We start from the raw sequence: 25,027 nt of genomic DNA, 5'->3' as shown, positions 1-25,027 counted from the left end.
TGCCAACTCCCTCCAGGGACGTATCAACGCCTCGTTGCATCCATGCCACGACGCGTCGCCGCTCTTGTATGTACCAAAGGTGGACATACCGGCTATTAGGCATGTTTCCATAATGTTCTGGCTGATGAGTGTAATTTTCAAACCCAAGTACAATGATGCTGGTACATTTGATGCTGTAATGTTTATTTACAAAAGAACACAATGCGAATGATCTTATATTACCAATAAAATTTTTGGAATCGTGTTTAGCTAGAGAATCTAACCATAGTATTCTATCATCAGCCATTACTCTGCAATAACTTCGGTAATTGGTTTATCAAAGAGTGACCAAGAAAAATATTGACGGGAGAGGCAAGAACCACCGTGTTATGATTGACGTTTTTAATTCCAAAATCAACTGTTAATATCCATGTGTCTTCAGTCTTCATATTGAGACCAAAAGGCGAGAAACAGGCATCAATTACTGTCCGGAGAGGGAACACGGAACAGGAAAAGACTTATGAGCTTTGTCTATGGAAAAGGCGGTATCGCGTGGAGGTGAGATTAAACTCTACTAGGGATGCGCGGTTGTCTGTTGTGGGATACGCACGTCGCCAACCATGTAGAACATTTGAAATGGGTAAAACAAAACAGGATCAAATCTGTCTACAAACACACTGTACCTTTTGAAACTATCGATAAGTAATTTAAGGGTCCATATGGTATGCCGACAAATAGATTGATAAGGCACGAACTTTGTGAGACTGTTACGCAAGATTAGATAACACATTACATTTATGTAAACAAGATGCGGGGAGGCACGACGTTAAATAGCTAGTGTATTCATAGCGTGCGCTTTTATAAGAGGAATATATTTGTCAACAAAAAATTTAAGTTCCGTCGCTCCGCACTGTTGTACCAGCACGTTGAAGGTATGAACACTTAAAAGTTACATTATTTTTGTGGGTGTGTACGGACAATGTTAATGGATGCTTTGACAGATCCCAACACGAGATTCTTTTCGCTCTGGGGGGTATTACAGAGAAAGTAGTCTCGCAAGTCCGTTTACAATGACATCGAATGGTAGAGAAATTTTTCCGCGATTTGCACGCGGGAAATTACAAATTTATTTGTAGTCACCGTAGTACACTTTTGTACGAAATCAGTTTTTCTTATTACTCATTGTTGTAGTAAAAACGTAAATAAGTGAATAATGGGCGCGTTTACCAATTGCACTTAACATATTCACGGAAACACTGAGAGTATTCTTCTAAACCCCTCAGTCTGGACATTTGTAGTGTGTTTGAAGATTGACCATATTCGTCAGCCTCTTTTGTTGTGTGTGTCGATGAACGATTTACATAATAAAAAAGTGGACTGGAAAACGTATCTATCGGATTTTCTCTTGCAAGGCGCTGTCCCTGCATGCTATCAAGTAAATACATAATTAATTTATGAGTAAAATGAGCAGAGAGACTGTTCACTGATTAGGCTGTTTTCTGCGTGGCAGCATTATTGTTGGACAATCTTAAGGATTCCAGAACAACCAGGCCAATATTGACCCTTCACTTCATGTATAACAATTGACTATAAATGTTATTAAACTCACGAAAATGTGCAAAACGAGAAAAATTTCCGCTTATGTTTAGTTGTTGTGCAAACTTTTTTTGCAGTTTCATGTCGGTTGATATTTTAGTGTGTCACTGTTACAGCATACCAATCTTCATTTCCGTGCACATAAATCCTTTCTTGTACAGATATGTTCCTCTACAAACAATAATTCCCATGTACCAGATTGATTGAGTTGGCAGCTCCACATCACTAGGATTATCTGCATTTGTTTTAACTACTAGCCTTTTCTGCAACTGAATTGTTTTGCTGTTCATAGGCCACATCTGTATAAGTGGTACAACTTACTGAAAGAGTGATTGGTACTTCTAGGTAACTCACACCAGGAATTATTGTCAGATAGCTGGTGAAAACACATTAAAGTTGATTCAGAATGAGGGTACAGCATTTACACACTAAACAAACTCAAATATCTGGCCTGATATCCTCTTGGGACTCAGTACTTGGAATCTCTGTACAAGAAGACCGTGCTTAATTGTATACAATTTAACCATAATCCTTATGAATGTGGAGTGAAATTTCAATGAAACTGTCACTTACAATATTTATATTCCTTCATATCTTGCAGTTAGTATGGGATATATGTTGATAATAATAATTTTGTGATGGGCATTTCAGCAAATTTAGTGGTAAAGCCAGCTGCCAGCCAATTGTAGTTCTTTCTCAAGCACCACATGTTCACTGTGTTACCTGCTGGTAGGCTGCATTCTGACAACACTACCCTCTGCCACTGCAATCTGTCTATCATAGAGTTATTTTAATCTGAGTATAGAGTGTGATAGTGCCACCACCCACTCCCCTTAACCTCCGCAAAGCCATTGTTCTGGTGATAGATTGATCTTCAGTGTTCAAGAAGTGTAGCTTAGGTTGGGAGGTAGCAATATCATTGGCAAGGCTAATAAATGTGAATGCAGAATAAAAGTTGTGGTAACATATTGTTCTGTAGTGTTGGACAATATCTACTTTTGTGCCATAAATAACACACTTTTCATTATAGAAACATAAATTGTAAGGTAATTCCAGAAAAGCTGTATTAAGTAATAGATAAATGTCCAACAAGCATTTTGGTGGATGTAATGTAGGTGTATTTTATATAAAGTTTAAAAAATACAAAGAGGTGTCATTACTTAATTCTTACCATTAGGATGTAGCAAAAATGCTGTCTATCTTGAATGTCGTTTATTTGTGATTACTCATGTGTGGCAGCCGATTGATCCATTCAGTGTGGGGTTCAAACTTTCATAAGTTCTTAAAACTGAGGATGGTGCTCTGTAGCAGATCTATAGCATGTAGGAAGCTAACTGTATGGAGGTAAAAGTTTGGCTGACAGTAAAAAACTGCTCTTACATGGGCTGATAATACTAAATAAAACAAAAGGTTTGGCACCTGAATAATTTATAGTGTTAATGTTACAGAATGTGCTTATGTAATGTGCATAGATAAAGTTCAGGGAATTGAGCTCCTGCTTGCAATTCTGAAGTAATGTGGAAACGTGGACTCTTTCCTGTAGATGAGCTAGTGGCACTGAAACTGAAAGGGCTGTGATTAAGACACTGGATTCATTCGAAGCCGGGTTGGATTATATGGATACATGTGCCATTGAAATTAATGAATTTATGTTGGCACAGGGTTCACAGTAGTGCAAGTGAAATTGATCTACAGATTACTTTTGATTATATGCCATTCAAAATACCTTGTTTTGTGTGTATTTTGTTAATGTGCTGTACTTGGAAGATGTTGAATATGATGTAGCTAGGAACATCCCAAAGCCGTAGCTGTAGATGAATACCTGAAGAAAGTGTACCCTATAATATTGGACTAAGAGTGAATAAAGGCGTACGAAACAATATCATCGGCATACTGTGAATGATAGCCAAGAAAAAGTGGGATTAATAAAAAATGTGATACTGTGCCTACAATCCGATGACATTATTGCCATGGTAGAGATATGAGTCTTGAGAAATGACCAATAGATGATGGCTCTAACAACACAAAAATTTCAGCAAAACTAAAAATGATAAACTAATAGGATGGGGTGCTGTGATTAAGTCTTTGTAACATATTAAAAATCTGAAATTTCAGACCACAGTAGGAGAGTATAAGTTTTCACCAGGGATGTAATTGTAACTATGGAATAAAAGAAAGGTGTCCCTTTCCAACCTAACCCAAGGCTAGGGCTATGCTACAAATAGGTCTGTCAGCATGTCTTCATTGTAAAAATAACTTTTTATTATTAAATATTTGTTGCCCTTGCCAACTCCCAATCAAACCGAAGTATCAGCTTACAACTGAACCTAGACTTCAGGCTCGACAACTGCCATAAAAAAGTGCAAGCAAAATGGCAGTTTTGCCTTCTGTAATACAACTATAATCTTAACTACACACATGTAGGTCTAGTATTCAACATTATCTAAGCTATGGTCCACAATAACTAAATCACAGTGTTAAAGAACATGAACAACATTACAACTAAAACATGACAGACACCAATTATGTAACATATGATATCACACTTAAAAGAATATACTGATGGCTCCTGTTGTTCATTAATACAAGATGGGTGCCACATCTGGTGAATTCTGGCCAAAAACAAATGCAAATATGTGTTTGTCAGCAATATTTGGACAGATTTAGGGAAACCAAACTGATTCTGTTCAACAATTTGTTACTGTAAGTGATATCTGGCTCAGTTTCTTCTTGCTAAAACTGAAAGAACAATTAAACCAGATTGCTGAAGCTTGTGCTCCTGCCCAATAAAGGAAAATTAAATTTCATCTGTCAGAAAGATTATGGCAGATGAAGTACTGTAAAAAATATTCTGGACCATCTAGCCAAGATATTCATGAGAAAAATCTTTGATTGCAAAAGAAAAATGTCAGGATAATGCATTTTGTAGCAAAGGTGTTTTCAAAATGTAAGGACCAAGAGATTCAAAGTATGAAGTTTTTGGGATAGCCACCACACTCTCTGACTTACACTTAATCCCATATATAAAGAAAATTATGTGTGGAAAACTAGAGTCCTTGAGGAGGTTTATTTGCTGACATTCCACAACTACTCATCAGAGGTGGAAGGTCCTCACTGGAAAAATCTTCGACAAAGTGTAATAATCAAGAAGTACACTATAGCCACCATGCCCCCTTTTTCCATCCATATTCAGAATGTCGAAGCTTCAGCTAACCTGACTGAGGTTTTCCAATATTCTAAATAAAATTTTCTTCCTTCCTTTGGAAAATCTGGACTGGTGTGAATTGTGTTTTATTTATCTCATTACGTACAGAATTTCAGAACATAGTTCTGATGTACAGGAAACATGTCAGGGTTACAATTACTTGATGAAGAATTTACATATTTAAAATTCATCAAGCTTACAATATTTACTATATTTGGATCCACTATAACTATTAAAAATTCTTATTCCATTTTAGGGATCCAGCTTGAGTTGTATGAGTGTTGAAAATGATTTTTTAGTAGATCATATGGAAGTCAACACTGTGATCTCCAAACCATTTCTCATAGCATTTGCAAGATACTTAGGTAAATTGTCTTGAAATATATCATCATTTGAAAAAGAATGCAAAAGTGTCAAACATACCCATTCTGTAAGGAAATAACTGTACCAGAAATGAGCAATATATTTCTGTCAACACTAGAGGTTAAAGTTCTTGCTCACCATACAGCTGCAGTCATCAGTCTGCGCTTAGGACACCATTTAATTGCCCCAATAACACATGGTAACCCGCACAGGGATTAAAAAACAGAGATTTTTCAACACAATTGGTCTTTGACTGTCATCAGTCCAACTGTAATGCTTCATGCACTAATTATGAACTATGATGTGACACTAGGTTAATCATGCTTGAATATTCAGTACCTACAGAGTGGCAAATCTATAATTATATACAGTGGTCTTGCATGAATATTTGTTTCAGATGTTATGTGGACTTACAACCAAGTTAGCAGTTGACTGAGGTGGTTATAATTCATTGCATACCATATGTAGACTTGAGCAACATTTTTAGCGTATTTGTATTTGAATTTTGGTGTATTTAGTACTGAATTTGTTTATATGCTCCTTTCTATCTTCTCTTATTTGTGTTGTAGTTATGGTTTGAGTTATTCACGGCCATTTCAGTTTGTCTGAGGAATGTTTATTGTTAAATGAACAGTTAATGTGTCTGATTTCTCACTACACCTTTTTAATGTTTATTTGTTATTTGAGATTGTGTATCTGTTAATTAGACCATAAAACTCCTTTTAGAATATCTAGCTCTGATTTATTAGCACTGAAAAACTTGATACAAATATACAAGGAAAGGCTGTAGTTTGAAATGAACACTTTAAATACAATAACAGATACTGTAGTGTATGTAACTGCTGAGAAGAAACTACGAAGTAGAGTGAAACATTAACCTATCAATTTCACTTTAGTGTTGCTCATAGTTAATCATTTTTGTATTTTCAGGAGCCATGGCAGCTGCCCAGAAGATGTTGAAGAACTTACCATGCAGCTTTACATACTTTGCGAGGATGGTAAGTGTAAATTTACATTTTTAGTAATATACATTTTTTAATTTTGAGCACTGGTTAACATTTGAAAGTTACAGTGTTTATTTTTATGGAATGCTTCAACATTTTACACCTTCACACAGCAGTTGTTGAAGCTGTGGTTGCTGAAAGTCATTATACAACAGTCTTTTGAAGACAGCATTTAATAAAAATATTTATTGATGCAGAACAAGCATATGACTAATTGGAGTCACAGTGATCGGGGTTTTTGTGGTCATTTGCTTGTAATTAACTTGCAAATGAAGGAAACTGACCAGTTTGCTGAGCTTCATGATTTATTTCAAGATTCTGTGGTTACCAAACTTACATAACATGAAGGAACATCCCTGAAGGCATTGAACATCTTACAGTGCTTGTCACAGGTCTTTGAGAGCAATCTGCTCCGTTTTCATGAAGCTTTTATGTGAGACCAGCTAGAATATGTCTACACATTATATGTATACAAAAATCTCAAGAAAATAACATCACCAAAACTCAAGAACATCTTAATCATCTACATTAATGCCAGCTTACATCCACATTCTGCAAGCCATCATATGGTGCATGGTGGAGAGTATCTTGTACCACTACCAGCCATTCCCCTCCCTGTTCCATCCACAAATGGAGTGAGGGACAGCTGTCTATGTGTCTCTACATGAGCCCTAATTTCTGTTATCTTCATGGTCCATACACAAAATGCATGTTGGTGGCAGTAAAATTGTTTTGCAGTTAACCTCAAGTGCTGGTTCTTTAATTTTCTCAGTATCATTTCACAAAAAGAATGTCCTGTTCCCTTCAAGGCTTCTGACATGAGTTCACGAAGCATTTCCATAATACTCTCTTGTCGGTGTGTTGACTGAACCTACATGTGACAAGTTGAAAAGGTCAGCTAGGTAGGGTCTGGGTGCTATGAGGGGTTGATGGAGGAATACTGTGGTTAGGATAGTGGTGCCCCAAGGGAGCAGTAGGATGTCAGAAGGTTGGCTGACTTCTGGAGGTGCTGTCTGCAATGCTCTTCCAAGTGGTGGAGAGCAAGGGATTCAGTTTCCGAGATGTGATGTATTTAAGAGGGAATGCACAGTAGCAGTATCTTATAGAAGCAGCAGAGGTGGTTCTGCGATGCCTAAGCCAGAGAGATGTGTTTTTGCAGTACCAGGTTTGTGAGGGTCAGGGATCGAAGGAATCTGAAAAGGTGAAGGTCATTGTGAAAGGAAGAATGGGATCCACAGATTTTTGTGGTTAATTCATTAGGGAGAATTCCATGGTTAGGCAGCATTTAAGGAACAGGATGTGTAACTGGGTTTTAGCCAAGAAAGGGATACTTTCCTGAAATGATGCAGAAAGATGCAGCCATGGTCCATTGTGGCAGGGATGGCATTGGGAAAGTGGGAAATGACATTGGAAGTGGGCAAATGAAGGTGTTCGGTGGTTGTGAGAGGAGCTGGATAACAGAAAAAGAAAACAGAAAATGCGTACAGATGTGTAAATATATACAGAAACGTATAAAAATATGCCAAATACATAAGAAAGTACAAAAATGTCAGAAAAAAGTATGGAGCAAATGAGGTTTGGAAGTGTGTGCGTGTTGGTATAAGGGAATTTATTATTTATTTATTTATTTATTACCCCATCGATCCAACTGTGATAGACTCACAAGGATATAGTGTGTGCCAGTAAACAATCAATGCAAAGGTAGTAATAAAGCAGTCAATCAGTCAAAAGTAATACGACATGTTTGCTATACATACATGTGGTAAGAGTGACAGATTACACCAAACATTACACATAGAAAGTGAAAACAAATTAAAAACCAGTGAAAATTACTATGAATGTTACGTGGTATGGTACCTACATCACTGCTCAAACTTAAACTATGGTATATCACACTCAGAATATCTGATCCACAGACCTAGATGGTTTTTTCGTTGTGGCAAAAATACTTTTCTAAACTGTAAAATGACCTTTCCAGTAGAAATTGTTTCAGGTGCTCCCTAAAAGAGGAGTGGTTATCAAATTTGTTTTTAATATCTGGAGGGAGAGCATTAAAAACTTTTGCACCAGAGAGATGCACACCCTTTTGCACCATGCTCAGGTTTTTACATTCATTGTGGAAATCGTGCTTTCTCCTAGTATCATACCCATGGTATTCACTATTTCTTTTATGAAACTCAGTATTTTTGCTGATGAACACCATAAGAGAAAATTTGTACTGGGACATGACAGTAAGAATGTTTAGTTTCTGGAAGAGGTTTCAACAAGTACATCTGGAGTCTTAACACCGCTCATTATTCTTATAACACCTTTCTGGGCCAAGAGTATTTTCGTTACTGGTGTTTGGTTTCCCCAAAATATAATACCATATGTTATAAGAGAATGGAAATATCCATAGTATGCTACTTTCATTGTGTGTACGTTTCCGCTCTCGGAGAGAATGCGTAGGGCAAAAATCGATGAGCTGAGTCTCTTCTGAAGATTTATTATATGATGAGACCAGTTTACTCCGGAGTCTATTAAATCGCCTAAGAACTTTGTTGTTTCAACTCTTTATATTGACTCTGTTCCACATTTCACAGTTAATTCATCCTCCGTTTTAGCAGTTGCTGTGAACTGAATATAATTAGTCTTATTAAAGTTGAGTGGGGGTTTATTGAAGCTAAACCATTTCACTAAATTGGTAAGAATATTCTTAACAGATCCTTGAAGATCTTCACATGTATAACCATCAATCACAATGTTGGTGTCATCTGCTAAAATGGTAAAAAAACATAGTAACATTGTACATTGAGGTAGGTAATTTATAACCATGAGGAATAGTACAGGACTAAGAATGGACCCTTGGGGCACTCCACATTTAATGGTTCTCCATTCAGATGAAACCACACCACTATGGAGCTCATTGGTACTATCTACTACTACTGTCTGCTTCCTATCTTTGAGGTGTGATTCTAACCACTTATTTGCTAAGCCACTTATTCCTAATAGGTCTGCTTTCTGTAATGGGATTTGGTGGTTCACAGTGTCAAACGCTTTGACAAGTCACAAAATAATCCAATTGTTACCATTTTGTCATTGATTGTTTCCAGAACTTTATTTGTGAAAGCATAAATTTCTTATTCAGTTAACAATCCCTTCCAGAATCCAAATCGACTTTTGCTGAGAATGTTATATTTATTTAGATGTTCCAAAATTCTCGTATACATAAGCTTTTCCATTATCTTAGAAAAGGCCGTTAGAAGGGAAATTGGCGTGTAATTTGTGACTTCGGTTTTGTCACCTTTCTTGAAATGGAGTTTTACAACTGCATATTTGAGCTGTCAGGCACAGTTCCTTGTTATAAGGATGCATTAAAAATTTGGCTAAGTACATTACTAATGTAAGCACAGCACTGTTTTAGTAAATTATTAGAGATATTATCTACCCCAGTGGAATAAGAATTCTTGAGGAAGATGATTATTATTTTAATTTCAGATGCTGTGACAGGTCTAATGTGAATTTTACCTGTATGTTTGGGTATGACTCAAAACTTCATTAACAGAGCCCTTGCATGCTATTTGTTCTGAAACTGACAAGAAGTGGTTGTTGAAAATATTGGCTATGTTATCAGGATCGTGTACTAGATTACCATCATGTTTAATTTTGAGTTCTTCAGAAGTTCTTATGGTTTTCCCTGTCTCCCTTCTAACAATGTTCCAGATAGTCTTAATTTTGTTATGAGAGTTATCAATTTCTTGATCGTAATACAATGCTTGTGATTTTTGTGGTACTTTCTTTCGTATCTTACAGTACATTTTGTAATGGTTAGTTTTTGTAGTGTCCTAAGACATTCTAGTTGCAATGAAAGTTCCCTCTTTGTTTTACACGATTGTTTAATTCCCTTTGTGATCCAGGGTTTGTTCTGTGATGTACCAGTTTTGCTTCTAACAAACTTTTTTGGGAATACCTCTTCAAATAAGGCTGAGAATTCATTTATGAATATGTTAAATTTGGCCTGTATACTGGGCTCCAGTCCATCTGTTGCAGTTTATGTTTAAGGACTTCAAGTGAACCACTAGATTAGATTAGATTAGATTTACTTTCATTCCAATTGATCCGTAGTGAGGAGGTCCTCCAGGATGTGGAACATGTCAGAAAAACAATACATGACAAATATTTACAACTAAAACAAATAAGCTAATGTACCATTCCACAGGTCCCAAGTGGAATGATCGTCATTTTTTAATGAACACTAAGAGTCATTTTACAAATACTAATGCACTGAATTTAAAATAAAAAAGTTTTTCATTTATTTATAAGGTAATAAACATGTAATACAACTACTGTAATACTTATTTACAATGAACACATTACTGCACTGAAATGGTGCAAAAGTTAGATTATACTTACACACACACACACACACACACACACACACACACACACACACACACACACATTTTCAGTGAACACATTACTGCACTGAAATTGTGCAGAAGTTATGTTGTACTTATATACAAATCAGTTGGTTTTACTAAGAAATTCATCAATGGAGTAGGAGGAGTTGGCCACCAATAAATCCTTTAGGCTTCTCTTAAACTGAATTTCATTGGTTGTTAAACTTTTTATGGCTGCTGGCAAGTTATTGAAAATGTGTGTTCCTGAATAATGCACACCTTTTTGTACAAGACTAAGTGACTTTAAATCCTTGTGAAGATTATTCTTATTTCTAGTATTGATTCCATGAATTGAGCTGTCATTATCCTAATAGATTTCCAGGTGGGGATAGTTTCTTGAGGGGTATACTGTCATGCAGAGTGAGGAGCTGTCCATCATGGTCAGACAGACCATTCAAGACAAGGGTGACAGTGAAGCAATAATATATAAATATAAATATAATATAAAAATATTATCTATCAAAGACTGACTCTCAGGTGTGATTCTGGTGGGAAAGTCAACTACTGGAATAAGATTATATGAATTCATCAGATGCTGGAGCTCTACTTTTAATTCTATTTGCATCAGAGGCGCCCTAAAGTTAGTTCCAAGTACCCTGTAAATTGCCACTGCTATTACTGGGGAGCTATCTACTGTAACTTCTATTGCACAGGCTTCAAATAGTTGTTTTAGAAAGTATTTCCTTACATCTATAGCTCCAAATATGACATTATTTTTAGTAAAAATAGCTACACCACCTCTTTCCTTGTTGGTTTTTAGAGTAGTAGCTTGCAATGTTGTAGTTAGTATCTAAATGTAATAAGTTAATGCCCTTTGTGATATGATGTTCTGTAAAGTATAATATTTGAGCATTGTTTATACGTCCGCCGCTCGTGGTCTCGCGGTAGCGTTCTCGCTTCCCGGGCACGGGGTCCTGGGTTCGATTCCCGGCGGGGTCAGGGGTTTTCACCTGCCTCGAGATGACTGGGTGTTTGTGTTGTCCTCATCATTTCATCATCATCCAGGAAAATGGCGAAATTGGACTGAGCAAAGATTGGATAATTGTACGGGCGCTGATAACCACGCAGTTGAGCGCCCCACAAACCAAACATCATCATCATCATCATTGTTTATACAATTTCTGTCATGTATATTAACTGACAGCTGATCTACTTTGCTGCTAAGTCCCCTTATGTTTTGATGAAAGATGCACAGGTTAGACTTGTCTGTAGAGGTGTCACTTATCTTGGGTGCTTTTGTACTTTGTACCTGTAGTTAAAAAATCTTCAAGATGTAGTGGGCGTACTACTTTCTGTCTGCTTGCTGTTCCATGTGCAGTCTGCTTGGCTCTTGTGTTTTCTTCTGTTGCTTCTTTTTCGTCTGCAGGTGACGTTATGCGTAAAAAAAAAAAAAAAATCTTGGCGTATTTCATCCTTTCTGGATTGAACCATGTCATAATTTGAGGCTGTATTATGATTTAATTGTTCGTTTCTGGCCTACTGGGTTTAAATCACTTCGTAATTTTCAACTGATTGGGGGCTTTACTGTTTGCTGCTTGCCAAAAACGGTTTGTAATTTGCATTAAATTGCTACTTGTCTTGGTTTCTTCATTGTCAGGTGAGATATTAGTAAATATTTTATCGGCAAAAACCTCTTTTTCTGATGCGTTTAAATGAAGGGCGTGAGCTGTATAGAACCTTCGCTCTAAAATGTTTGTCTATAACATCAACATTCTGGAAATGAGTACATATTTCTGTGAAACTCTTGTTAGCGACACTAATTTCGTGGTTCACGCATGACCATCTCGGTAAGTCATGATGGTATGGGACATTCACAAAGAGAACATTTGTATGACTTAAGTTATTTAGACAATTTCTCAGTTCTGTGGTAGCCTTGTATGATTCATTTCTATAAACTTCATTAGCTCCTCCGAGCAAAACAACAAAATTGTCCGTAGTCAAACTACTTCATTAGATTTTGCTAGGTTTGTTAGTTCATGTAATGGGGCCCCAGGCTCCACGAATCCAGATTCCCTGAAGTTGTATTTTTTCGTTAACACTGCAGAAATTCCCCGGGCGTGACTATCCCCTAATACACAGATCTTACCATGTTTTCAAATTTTCGCACTCGGAGGATCAATTAGCAATGGTCTGCTTAATTTTTGTGATTCATTTCCAAAGTTTTCGGCTCCGACTGGCGTGTTCAGTGAATCTTCAGAAGTGTGCACAATAAGTTTTTATGCACTGTTTTTAAGCACTAAAGTTTCACTGTTTTTACACACTGTAGTTTCAGTGTTATTTTGAGATTGGACTTCCTGGGTTTTATTCCGTTTTCCACTTGTTTTGTGCTGCTGAATCTTCTTTGTTCATCAGCGTCTCACATATTCGGGATTGAAGTTTCTTCATGTCCGTTTTTAAAGCACTGATTATAAATTGTGAACTGGAAATACGTTCATTAAGCCTTGAAATTTCATCCTTACAATTTACACATGTTCTCTTTTTACCACTGAAATTTACTTGTTTCCACAGAGAAGCACGATTTGCTTTTACACTCGCCACCATCTTGTATATAAGGGGGGGTGGGGGGATGGAGGGATTGGTTAGGTCAGGGTTAACTAGTTTGTGTGGTATTGGTAGATGTGGAAAACACCATGGAAAAACATGCAAGGATGAGAGAGGAAATGTGATTGAAAGGAGTAGTTATAATTATCAGCAGGAAGAATTTGGGGCACGAGATGCTGCACCAACAATCCTCGCTGTCACATAGCTGTGTGTTGTGTGAGGACGAGACCTTTGGTACAGTGTGACTCAGATGTCAGAGAGTGTGTTGTTTGGAAGGCAATGAAAAACTGTAGGAAAGAAGAGAAATAATGCATACTGGGTAGAGTAATACTTTAGAGAATGGTAACAAAGGAAAACATCACAGAGCTATGGCATGGAAGGAAAGCCATTATATATACTGCCCAGTAGAGATTACTTTTATTTATTGTATTAATAGTCTCAGGCACATGCCCATTATCAGGAACATTTGTGTTACAGATGACAAAATATCTTTCAAATTACATTTATCTCCATGTATAGTGTTTCATATTAGCTACTTGATGTGGTTGCTACATTGTGCAGTCACATTAAGGAATACGAAACACTGTACAATAGAAATAAATGTAATTCAAAAGGTATTTTGTCTTTTGTAATGCAGATGCTACTGATGATCAATCAATAAAATTAATATTCATTGGGCAGCTTACAGTGTAAGTGTGTGTTTCTTTGCAATCTGCAGAGCACCACTTGTTTGACTCTCTTCTCTAGAGTTTGTAAACTAAGGTAAACAAATAAGGAACTGAATGATCTAATTAAACATTTTTTGGTAAAATAAGACCCTCTCCCACAACCTGTCAGAAAAGAACACACACACACACACACACACACACACACACACACACACACACACACACGTTTTCCAGGGAGCCTGGTAAATGTCTAAAATGATAATAGATTTCAAACTGGAACTTCAGACTGGTGTAATTGTGCTTGGTGGCAATAATTCAGTCTTCTGAGTTAAGCTTGTTACTACTCACTCATTGCCTCTGTAATTCGTATTTTCCTTCATTATCTATGGGCCAACACATGATGATAAACACGACAACAAATTCCCACCTCTGTCTAAAACACAAAAGCAGAGTAACTGATGATGTAGACATTGCAAATGATGAGGTCCTTACCGTGCTGTGCCCGGTGGATCAGTTTCACAACAGCGATCGAATTACTTCCTTTGGAGTATTTATTTCTGAAAAAATTAGGAACCTTAGAAGCACGTGGCTCCAGTCTCTAGTAGAAATGCGCATCAATAAAGTATTTTTTTTTTTTTTTTATTTGCGAGTTGACTCGGAAACCCAGCATCTAATCTCTGGTATTTCTTCATTAGCCATCAGCCAGTCCTTGTATGTTGGAGATACCAATGCATCCAGCTTGTTTCAGAATCTTTCTAATGCTTTAGTCTTTGAGCTCTCCAAATGAAGAAAAATATGCATTAATAATACAAACTGAAGACTTTACAAACATGTCACTGTGATGATTGTTACTTTTTTCATAATATAAAGTTTTCTTGTATTTAGAATTCATCATTATGATTACAAGTTTTGCTAGATAGGTAAAATACATTTACATACATATTGTTTATCTGTTCATTTGTAAATGTTCAGAATCAAGCAACTGTTTTGTTCCTCTCAGGAATCCTTATAAGTGATACTGGCTGTAGAGAACACTGCAGCTTCGCAGGTGCACAGTGAAGTTACACCTGGTAAACAAACCCACTGGCAGCCACACAGGCACACTTAACCTCAACTGCAGCTTGAACTAAGAAGTAGTGTGTGCACTGCTCCATAGGTGTGAATGCAGTCACTTGTACACTCATGTTGAGAAAGAGGCATGCATGTGGGGCAAGCACAGGCACACGGCAATTAGGTGCAATGCATACAGATGTAAATGTGACTTAAAGTATGCTATTGTTAGACACCTCTTTAAGAAAGATAGTAGGAGAGATATTAATAACTATTGACTAGATTCACTAATAAATCAATTCTCAGAGGTGCTGTAACAGATAGTGTGTTGAAGAATGGTTGAGCATACCTGGAAATATAAAAGTTTCTGACTTGGTCACCATTTGGATTATAGATGGACCTCTCCAATTAATTCATATAATGTTGATTGTCAAACCACAACATTATTTTGGCGTAGCTTAAAGTTTATGGCTTTCGAGGTATACTAAATAAGTGGCTCACTTCGTATTTAACTGATAGGAAATAAAGGGTCATATTATGTAGCTCGTGCAGCTCTCATGATGAATTTTCTTCTGAATGTGGACAAATAACTACTGACAGTCCACTTGGGTCAGTTCTGGGACCACTCCTGTTCTTGCTATGTATATCTACATATGCATGATTACTCTGCAATTCACACTTAAATTTCTTGACAAAGGGTCCATAGACCCACATTCAGACAATTTTTCTATAATTCAAACCTTGATAGCATGTAGGGAAAAAATTCAAGACCTAAATCTTTCCATACAAGTTCTGATTTCTCATATTTTATCATGATGTAATTGGAACTCGACATAACATTTTGACATTTGAACAAAGTTAATGATCATAGTTTCATGAATAGATCTCGCCACATTGAAAAACAGCTTATTTTAATGATTGCCACACCATCTCAGTTATCATATCAGTGACACTGTCTTCCGTATTAGTGAAGTTTTTTGATGTTCTTCATCAATCTTATCTGTTCACTATCCCATACTGTGCAGCAGTACTCCAGAAAAGGATGGACAGGTGTTGTGTAGATAGTCTCCTTAGTAGATTTGTTACATCTTTTAAGTGTTTACCAGTAAAACAGTCTTGCCCATAACGTTTTCTATATGATGGTTCCAATTTCAGTTGTTTTTAATTGTAATTACAATGCAGTCAATTAAATCAGCACCCTTTATATTTGTGCAGTTTGTCCTACTCATGTGGAGGATCTCTCACTTTTTATTATTCAGGGTCAACTGTCACTTTTCGCACAATGCATATATCTTGTGTAAATGATTTTGTAATTTGTGGTGATCTTCTGATGACTCTACTAGACGGTAAATGGCAATATGATCTGCAAACATTCTAAAAGTGCTGCTCAGATTGTCTCCTAAATTGTTTATATACATTAAGAACAGAAGAGTGACTACAACCCGTCCTGGGGAACGCCAAATATCATTTTGGTTCTGCTAGTTGACTTCCCATGAATTACTACAAATTGTGATCTTTCTGACAGAAAATCACATATTCTGTCACAAAACTGAAACAGTGCTCTGTAGGTTGGATAATAAGCCACTTATGAGAAACGTTGTCAACGTCATTCTCGAAAGCTTGAAATGTGGAATTGTTAAGAGATCCCTCATCAGTAGTGCTTATTATTTCATGTGAATAACGAGCAAGTTGTGCTGGTTGTGTGTCAGTATATAGCTTTCTTTGAGGTATTTCATAATATTGCCACACTGCAAATTGATGTCAGTGATATCGGTCTATGATTCAGCAGATTACTTCTATTTCCTTTCTTATGTATTGGTGTAGCATGTTCAGCTTTCCAGTCTTTAAGCATGGGTCCCTTTTGTTGAGTGGGCTGTTGTATATAATCGCTAAAAATTAAGCTATTTCATCAGAGTACTCTGAAAGGAACCTAATTGGTATATAAACTAGAGTGGAAGATTTTCCTGTATTAAGTGACTTAAGTTACTTCACAACAATGAGGGGTATCTACTTCCAAATTACTCATAGTGGCAGCTATTCTTGATTTGAATTCTATAATATTTACTGAATCTTCTTTGGTGAAAGAATTTTGGAAGACCATGTTTAGTAACTCCGCCTTAGTTGTGCTGTTGTTGGAAACATTACCATTGCTGTCATGCAGATTTTAAGACAGAGTTTCCATGTCAAAACTATTTAAAACAACTCATATTGAAGTCTACACCAGATTTCAAGCATCTGTCACCAATTGTGCACTGATAAAGGAAAAATTGTGCTCTTTGCTGGTGTAAGTTTCGTAATTAAGCCCAAAGAGCTGCAACAATAGAATGAGCATAAAATATTATTGATTGGTTCTTAGTAAATTGTGTATCATATAGAAAAAATAATTTTTCTGTTCTTTGCAAGGGCAGATATGTTATCTTTAGTATCAATAAAGAACATGGCCACACAGACATGTGACCTCAAATTCAGCACCACAGTTGTAAAATGCCCAGTGTCATTGTAGCTTCCGTGTCTCCTGGATGCTCCTCCAGCTGTGCAACAAGCCACCCCCACAGGGGAAAATCACCTGCTACACAACCGGCAGGTTTGAGAGGATAGATGGAATACTCCCATGAAGACTTCTTATGTCCCTCCTGCCAACAAACATCTGAGTCTTCCTCTGCTAACCAGAAAGGCTCCAAGAAATCAACCAAAGGCAAATGGTCTTCTCCTTCACTGACGTGGATATCCTCTTTGGCTGTGTCACCATATGATACCCTCACCTGGCCAACCTCTGGTCACTAGTGCGCGCTGTCAACTGTTTTTCTGCCCTGGACTCCACAGCCTTACAGAAAGAGAATGCCGACACCTCTGTAGATCTCATGGAGCAGGATCTTTCAGCCTGTGTGCCCTGTAGCAGTGAGTCTTCGAAGGCTGGCTCTCGGCAGCATGGAGGTGAGGCACCTTCATTTTTTCGCTCCTGCCCTTTTCTCATCATGACTCTCCTCCAAAGGAACGTTCACGGCCTTCGATCCAACAAAAAGGACTTATGGCTGCTCTTGGAATAACAGCGTCCGCATGTTTTCTGCCTCTAGAAAACAAAATTGTGTCCTCAGAACCACTTTGAGACCTCGCATTTCTTCCCGGTCCGCTTTGACCTTCGCCCCATGAGGACAGCATTCTATCTCAAGGGTGAGTCATGCAGCTCATCTGGGATGACATTCATAGTCAACCTATTTCCCTCACTACTTAGCTTCAAACAGTTGCAGTCCAAATTTTCCTTCCTCACTTCACCTTTCCCCTTTGTTCCGTTTACATTCCTCTGTCATTCAGTGTCACCAGGGTTGGCTTCCTCCAGCGTAATCGACAACTCCCTCACCCCTTTCTGGTGCTCGGTGACTAATGTGCACCATCCCCTTTGGGGCTTTCACAGAACCTGTCAGAGAGGTGCCCTGTTGGCTCTCCTTTTCAATCAACTTAACTTCATCTGCCTTAACACGGGAGCACTCGTGTACGTGCACTCCACTGCGGAATGTTCCATTCCTTGTATTTCCTCTTCACCACTCCGTGTCCCGGTCCCTTGTTGGACTGAGGCATGCTGTGATGCAATTTGTGTGCATAGATGTGCCCTCTGCGTTTTTAACCGTCATCCTACAAAGGCATACTGCATTCATTGTAAACAGTTGTGTGCACAGTGTTGTCACATTCTTCAGGATAGCAATAAAGCTAGCTGGATTTACTTTACTAGTTCTTTTAACAGTTCCCCTTCCTTTTCTGTTGTGTGGACCAACTTCCGACAGCTCTCTGGGACCAAGGTCCATTCCCCAATTTTCGGCTTGACAGTAGCAGATGATGTCATAGTGGACCCTATTGCTATCTTGAACACCTTGGGCTGCTATTTTGTGGAGATTTTGAGCTCCACCCACTATTACCCTGCCTTCCTGCGTTGGAAACAAGTGGGAGTCTTTTGGGTGATACCCTTCTCTTCTCAGAATAGTGAGAGCTACCTTTACTATGAGGGAACTAGATCATGCTCTCATTTCATCCTGATGCCTCACTGCACGGCCGGATGATGTTCACATTCAGATGTTTCAGAACCTTTCTCTTGTGGGCAAGCACTTTCTCCTTTGTACGTACAATCACATCTGGCCAGAGGGCATGTTTCCCAGTTGCTGGCATGAAGCAACTGTCATACCCATACCTAAGCCTGGTAAGGACAAACACCTTCCTTCTAGTTATTGCCCCATTTCTCTCACCAGCTTTGTTCACAAGGTGATGGAACATATGATTTGTGCCGAGTTGGTATGGTGGCTAGAGTCTCGAATTTTACACTGCACAGTGTGGATTTTGAGCATGCTGTTCTACGGCTGACCATCTCATCACTTTGTCAACCCTCGTCATGGCTGGTTCTATGTGGAAATACCAGACTGTGGATATGTTTTTCGATTTGGAGAAAGCCTACAACACCTGCTGGAGAACTTGTATTCTCCGTACTCTCTACACGTGGGGCTTCCGTGGCCGCATGCCCTGCTTCCTTCAGGAATTTTTATAAGATTGAGTTTTCAACATATGTGTGGGTTCTGCCTTGTTGGACACCTTTATCTAGGAAAACGGCTTGCCTCAGTTTTCCGTCCTGAGAGTTGTCCTCTATGCTATTGCCATTAACCCTATTATGGCCTGTCTTGTGCTGGACATCTCTAGCAGCAGTGTCTTGGTTGTCTTTACTTGTGGAGCATTGACAGTGGCTTTTACTGTTCCACTTACAAAACCATTTGTATGAATTTCTGGCTGCACAATTGGTTCTTTCCACGGTCTTTACATCTTGGGCCTGTTGCTCTTCCATTTGTTGAAACTATGAAATTCGTGGGGCCCATGCTTTGTAGGAAACTTCCTTGGTTCTTCCATGTGTCTTACCTGGCCGCCCGCTGTACGCAGGCCTCAAAGTCCTATGTGTCCTCAGCAGTACTTCCTGGGGAGCGGATCAGACCACTCTCCTCCCTTTGTACCAGCCCCATGTCCGTTCGAAACTAGACTATGGGTGTTTAGTTTTTGCATCATCACATCCATCTCTCTTATGGCATCTTAATACTAACCATCATCGTGACAAATGTTTGGCTACTGGCATGTTTTACTATAGCCTGGTTGAGAGTCTGTATGCCAAAGCTGTCGAACTACCACTGTTGTAGCATTGTGACTTTTTCCTCAGCAGATACATATGTTGTTTGTCTGCCGGGCCTGGCCGCCCATCCTATGCCTCCTTCTTTAATGACTCCTTTGATCACCAGTATGGGACATGTTCCTCTTATCTTTTACTTCGTGGAGTTTGCTTTCAACTCTTGCTCTGGCAGCTTAACTTCATGCTACCTGCCACTTTCCTGATGGGTGTGAACCCTTCACCACCTTGGCTTTGTGTGGCAGCTCGTGTTCACCTTGGCCTTCATTCGCTTCCTAAGGACACAGCTCCAGGCTCGCTCTATCACCATAAGTTTCACGACCTTCTCACGGAACTTTGTTATTGTACCTTTGTGTACACTGGTGGTTTTCGGACTGACCATGGTGTCGGGTGTGCCTTCGTCATTACCACCAATGATTTTTTAGTATCGGCTTCCGGAACACTGCTCAGTACTTACGGCAGAGAACTTCACCCTGTATCAGGCAACGCAATACATCTAACAACACAGGCTTTTCAATTGAGCCATCTGCTCCGAATCTCTGTGCCCTTCAGAGGGTCTGTATGCTGTACACCGGCCATCTCTTAGTGCAAAGGGTCCAAGAAAGCTGTAACTTGCTCAGTCTCGATGGAGTCACTGTGATGTTTATGTGGGTTCCTGATTACGTAGGCCTGATGGGAAATGAGGCTGCTGCCACTGCTGCCAAGGCTGCAGTCCTCGGCCTGCTAGTTCTTCCATTCCCTCTGATGATATGTGTGTTGCTATCTGTCAGCAGGTGGTGTCACTTTGGCATCAGTACTGGTCCTCCCTTCAAGGGAACAAGCTGCAGTGAATTAAGCCTCTCCCAGTGGCTTGGACGACCTCCTCTCGGCCCTCTCGCCATGAGGAGATCATTTTAGTTAGGTTGCATTTTGGTCACTGTCTTTTTAGCCATCAGCATTTGTTATGTGGTGCTCCCCCACCACTTTGTGCTCATTGCCCTCAACCTTTGATGGCTCACCATTTCCTGATAGAATGCCCTTTTTTTAACCACTTACTTTCTAATGTATTTTTGCCATTTTAGTGAGCCATGCATGGGCTGTCGACCGCGTTTTACTCTTTATCCATCATAGCAGTATGGTGAGGGACATTATCTTTAGTTCAGGGCCTCTGTTCTCTATGATGTATTTTATGGACCTTTCTCAAAGTTCCTTGGCTTTAGCGGTCTTTCCTTCCGTCGATTGGGCTTAACATGTAGTTGTTTTAACTCCTTTTTTGTCTTCATGTTCTACGGATCTGAAATGGGCACGTATGACCCTAGTCATTTTTGCGCCCTAAAACAAAACAAAGCAAATAATAGAGCTCAGCAAATCCTCACCCTCCAATTCAAGCTGCTCTAGAAACTCATGGGCACTACTGACCCGAGTTTTCTTGTGCTGCTCTGTCACTTGTTTTTGGGACCCACCACATGCAGTTTCCAGTATTACAGGATTTCTGTGAATGTCTCATATGAATGTTCTGAAGAGTTGTGAAGACATTGCAGAAATTTTATCCACTGTCAATCAGCACATTATTCACGAACAGTTTCCTTGACTTTTTGCACCAACTCAACAGTCAAAGTGGAAGGTCTTCCACACCTCAGTTAATCATAAACATTTGTTGTGCCTTCTCTAAACTCCAAAAACACACTTTGTATTCACAACACCTTCACCATAAACCATTTTCATCTGTGAAAAAGTTTCAGTAGGTGTTATTCCTTCTGCAAGTGGAAATGGATCGCAGCACGTGACTCACTCTCAGCGGGATCTCTCATCGACATCTTTCACACAACTGGTCACTACGATGTGAGTTTATGTACTACCATGTTCCTGCAATGATCACTCTGGTCAGGGGATCCCTCTCTAGCACTCAGTGTTGCCAACCCTCAAAGAACTAAAAGACCACAGCCCCCTATGGTCCCAGTACACTTCACTTTCTGAACGTGTCTCATGAATCTTCTCAAACACATCAGGTTAGAAACATTTGTTCTGTATGCACTTTCTAATTTTGATGATGAAAGCATCAGAATACTGTATTAGCTTACTTTTTATACTTCCATTCTTTGACACTATATGAATATTTTTGTGGGTCAATTCCACACATTGGCACAAAGTATTCATTGCACAGAGAAATACTAATAATAATGTCTGATATCCATCCTTGAAGTTCATTTACTCCCCTATTAAGTGTGTTTGAAAAAAAAAAAAAAAAAAAAAAACAGGCATTGATCAAAAACAATAGTAGTTTTTATCAGTATAAAACTAGGAAGAAGACTAGCCTCTCCACAATCTGCAACTTATCATGTCTTGCGCAGGAAAGAGCAAAGTATAAAGCCTTGAAAATATGTGACCACCTCCCTTATGAATTAAAGGTGCTGGCTGAAAATGAAAATTTTAATAACAAATTGAAATCATTGCTACCTGCCAAACACTTCTATTCCATAAATAAATTTCTCAGTAGACAGTATTTATGTGGCTGGATTACATCTACTCAATTTTGTTGTAGATTAAGATTAAAGTAAAAGATACAATTATGTAAATGGCCCACAGCTAGCCATATTTTCACTGAATAAATATATCTTATTAGTGAACCTACTGCCACATTCTGCATCATGGTGATGTGTCATCAATATGATTCGCAAAAAAAGTCTAAAAACAAAACTCAGTAGACTAAACCAAACTTCAAACACAGCATTTAATGTACAAAGACCACTATCTGCTGTCTGTACAGTAACGGTGTCAAGATCTGTTATTAAAATATTATTGTTTGACCTATATGGAAAATACACACTGAGTCCAAATATTCTGATAAATTTTCACTCTGATAAACCATTTATTACAGGGCTCACACCTATTCATGAAAGGCAGCTGGATTTATGAATAGTCAATTGTTGTTTTACTATAGTTCTATTCTTCTTGGGAATGTTGCCGGAAGTATCCAGCCAGAGTTTGACATCATTAACTGTCAGTGTCTGCAATGAAAGCTATGATATGAAATCAATATTGACCTCTCCACATGTACTACTTTTATTAAGTCTTAGAAGTATCCTCCCTAATTGCTGAATGAAGTTTAAAATATTTTTTATTGGTGGTCTGTAGTCTGTCAGAAATGCTATCATGTGTGTTTCCAAGTGTTTTACTGAAAGACAGCATTCAGAAAGCTGTTCAATGCAATCCTCACTGTGTTCTCTGGACTGGGGCTTTGTTTCATTTTATATAGACACTCCTCCTTTTCCTGATGATATGCCTACAGTAATGGGATACTACTTTGTATATATCTAGGTGCATCTGTTCAGTTTGTGTGCCTTCCAACTGATGTTCAGTTACATATTGCCTAATCAAATATTTTATTTTACTTGGTTCATTTATTTAAGTACAGTGTTGTTTATGCATGGTTTTCAAATATAGCGTTAATATTTTTCCTGAACGAAATTTTCACTCTGCAACAGAGTGTGCGCTGATATGGAATTACCTCTTGCTCCCATGGTTTATCAATGTACATCATATCTTGCTGCTTGTCAGTGAACTGTAAAGAATCACATAGACCGCTTTTTATGTCGTCTTCCCATGGCTAGTATCTAGAGTTACATTTATTTAGCAATCATTGCAGTCCTGAATTCATGTGAGCTTGAGTTTATGAAAACTGTAGTGTAGAATATTTACTCATTATCAAGATGTTTCTGATACCTTTTTGTAAAAAAGATAAATTTATAAAATATTGTCTGTAAGAAATGCATATTCATTTGCAGATGTTCCACACTGTAATTTTTTGTATGAAATCTTTTGTTTCCAGATTTCTACTACCCAGCAAAGATGTTTGAATCTTATGGAATACCAGAGCAAAGTGCTGTTGCAAAACAGTGGAGTTACTGTGCAGAATTTTTTGATGGCTGAGAATCCGGCAGATGCAGTGGATATTTCTAAGAAATTAAGTAAGTGGGTTAACATTCTGTTGTTTCATCCATTATGATTTTCTTGTGGTTATTGCTGTTGATGTGAAACAGTTTTCATCTATGATTCATGCAGGCTAAAAGATTGTTTTCTTCTTGTAGTATAAAGTAAGAGACGATTCACACCCACAGTCCCTAACAAATCTCAAGTGGTCAAACTGATCATTGACTTCCTTGAGTTTCCCCAATGGTGTCTTCTTCTAGGGGCTTGTGTGACAACTATGGTCATTATAATAACAAAAATTAATAACTTCTGAGCAGTGTCTGTAAACTACAATTTTCATTGTGAAACATGGTGAATGAAATGTGATATTTATGATAGTGCAAATACACTGAAGTGCCAGTGAAACTGGTATAGGCATGCATATTCAAATACAGAGATATGTAAACAAGCAGAATATGGCACTGCAGTCGGCATGCTGCTAAAATGGCAGTTTATCAAGATTTAAGTAAGTTTGAACGTGGTGTCACAGTCGGCGCATGAGCAATGGGACATGGCATCTCTGAGGTAGTGATGAAGTGGCAATTTTCCCATATGACCATTTCACAAGTGTACTGTGAATATCAGGTACTGGTAAAACATCTTATTTTAAATAAGCACAAATTGTGTGGAGCAGAGTGATCTGAGTTTGATTTCGAAATGTTTTCATTTATAGTGTGCATTTCTTACTGTGTCAAGCACTTGGATGGTTAAAGTTTCAGTGCTTAATATCGCTTGCTTGCCATTGTCATTACATTAACATAGTTACTGATCATTCTGGTAGTATTCCTGTGTGATACACATCACATTAGGCTTTCAGCATATTGACATAGTCTGTGCTTTCATGAATTCACAGTTCGACTGACTGCTGTCAGCTCATGTCTGGCTATTATAATCTCATCCTTTGGTGGTAATGCCTTACTTCATGGTTTTTAGTGATTTGTCAGAGAATGCTACAGCATTTAATTTTACAAAAGTGAGATTATAAAGGTGACCAGCCTGGCTTTTTAGAATCATTTACATCATATACATTCAGTGTTTTGTTTCCTTGTGTTTCACAGAAACATAAGGCACTGTTGTTTGAT

At 38.3% G+C, this 25,027-nt stretch overlaps 1 protein-coding gene across 4 annotated transcripts in view; it reads left to right on the top strand.

The window, feature by feature from the left end:
* Positions 1-497: 497 nt before the first annotated feature.
* The window catches only part of LOC126183752 (succinate--CoA ligase [GDP-forming] subunit beta, mitochondrial), a 92,623-nt gene continuing 68,093 nt past the window's right edge, over positions 498-25,027 (top strand). The window contains exons 1-3 of one of the 4 annotated variants that reach the window (XM_049925975.1): positions 498-537; positions 6,074-6,141; positions 23,806-23,944. In XM_049925975.1, the coding sequence (XP_049781932.1) occupies positions 513-537; positions 6,074-6,141; positions 23,806-23,944 (232 nt within the window). In that variant the 5' untranslated portion in view covers positions 498-512. Of the gene's footprint in view, positions 538-599; positions 620-651; positions 912-1,389; positions 1,415-6,073; positions 6,142-23,805; positions 23,945-25,027 lie in introns of those variants that run through there. The other 3 variants (XM_049925977.1, XM_049925978.1, XM_049925976.1) reach the window with 3 other exon arrangements.

This window comes from Schistocerca cancellata, chromosome 4, assembly GCF_023864275.1.
Source record: "Schistocerca cancellata isolate TAMUIC-IGC-003103 chromosome 4, iqSchCanc2.1, whole genome shotgun sequence".
NCBI classification, from domain to species: Eukaryota; Metazoa; Arthropoda; class Insecta; order Orthoptera; family Acrididae; genus Schistocerca; species Schistocerca cancellata.
The sequence above is the reverse complement of the archived record's forward strand: the minus strand, read 5'-3'. Positions and strand labels throughout refer to the sequence as shown.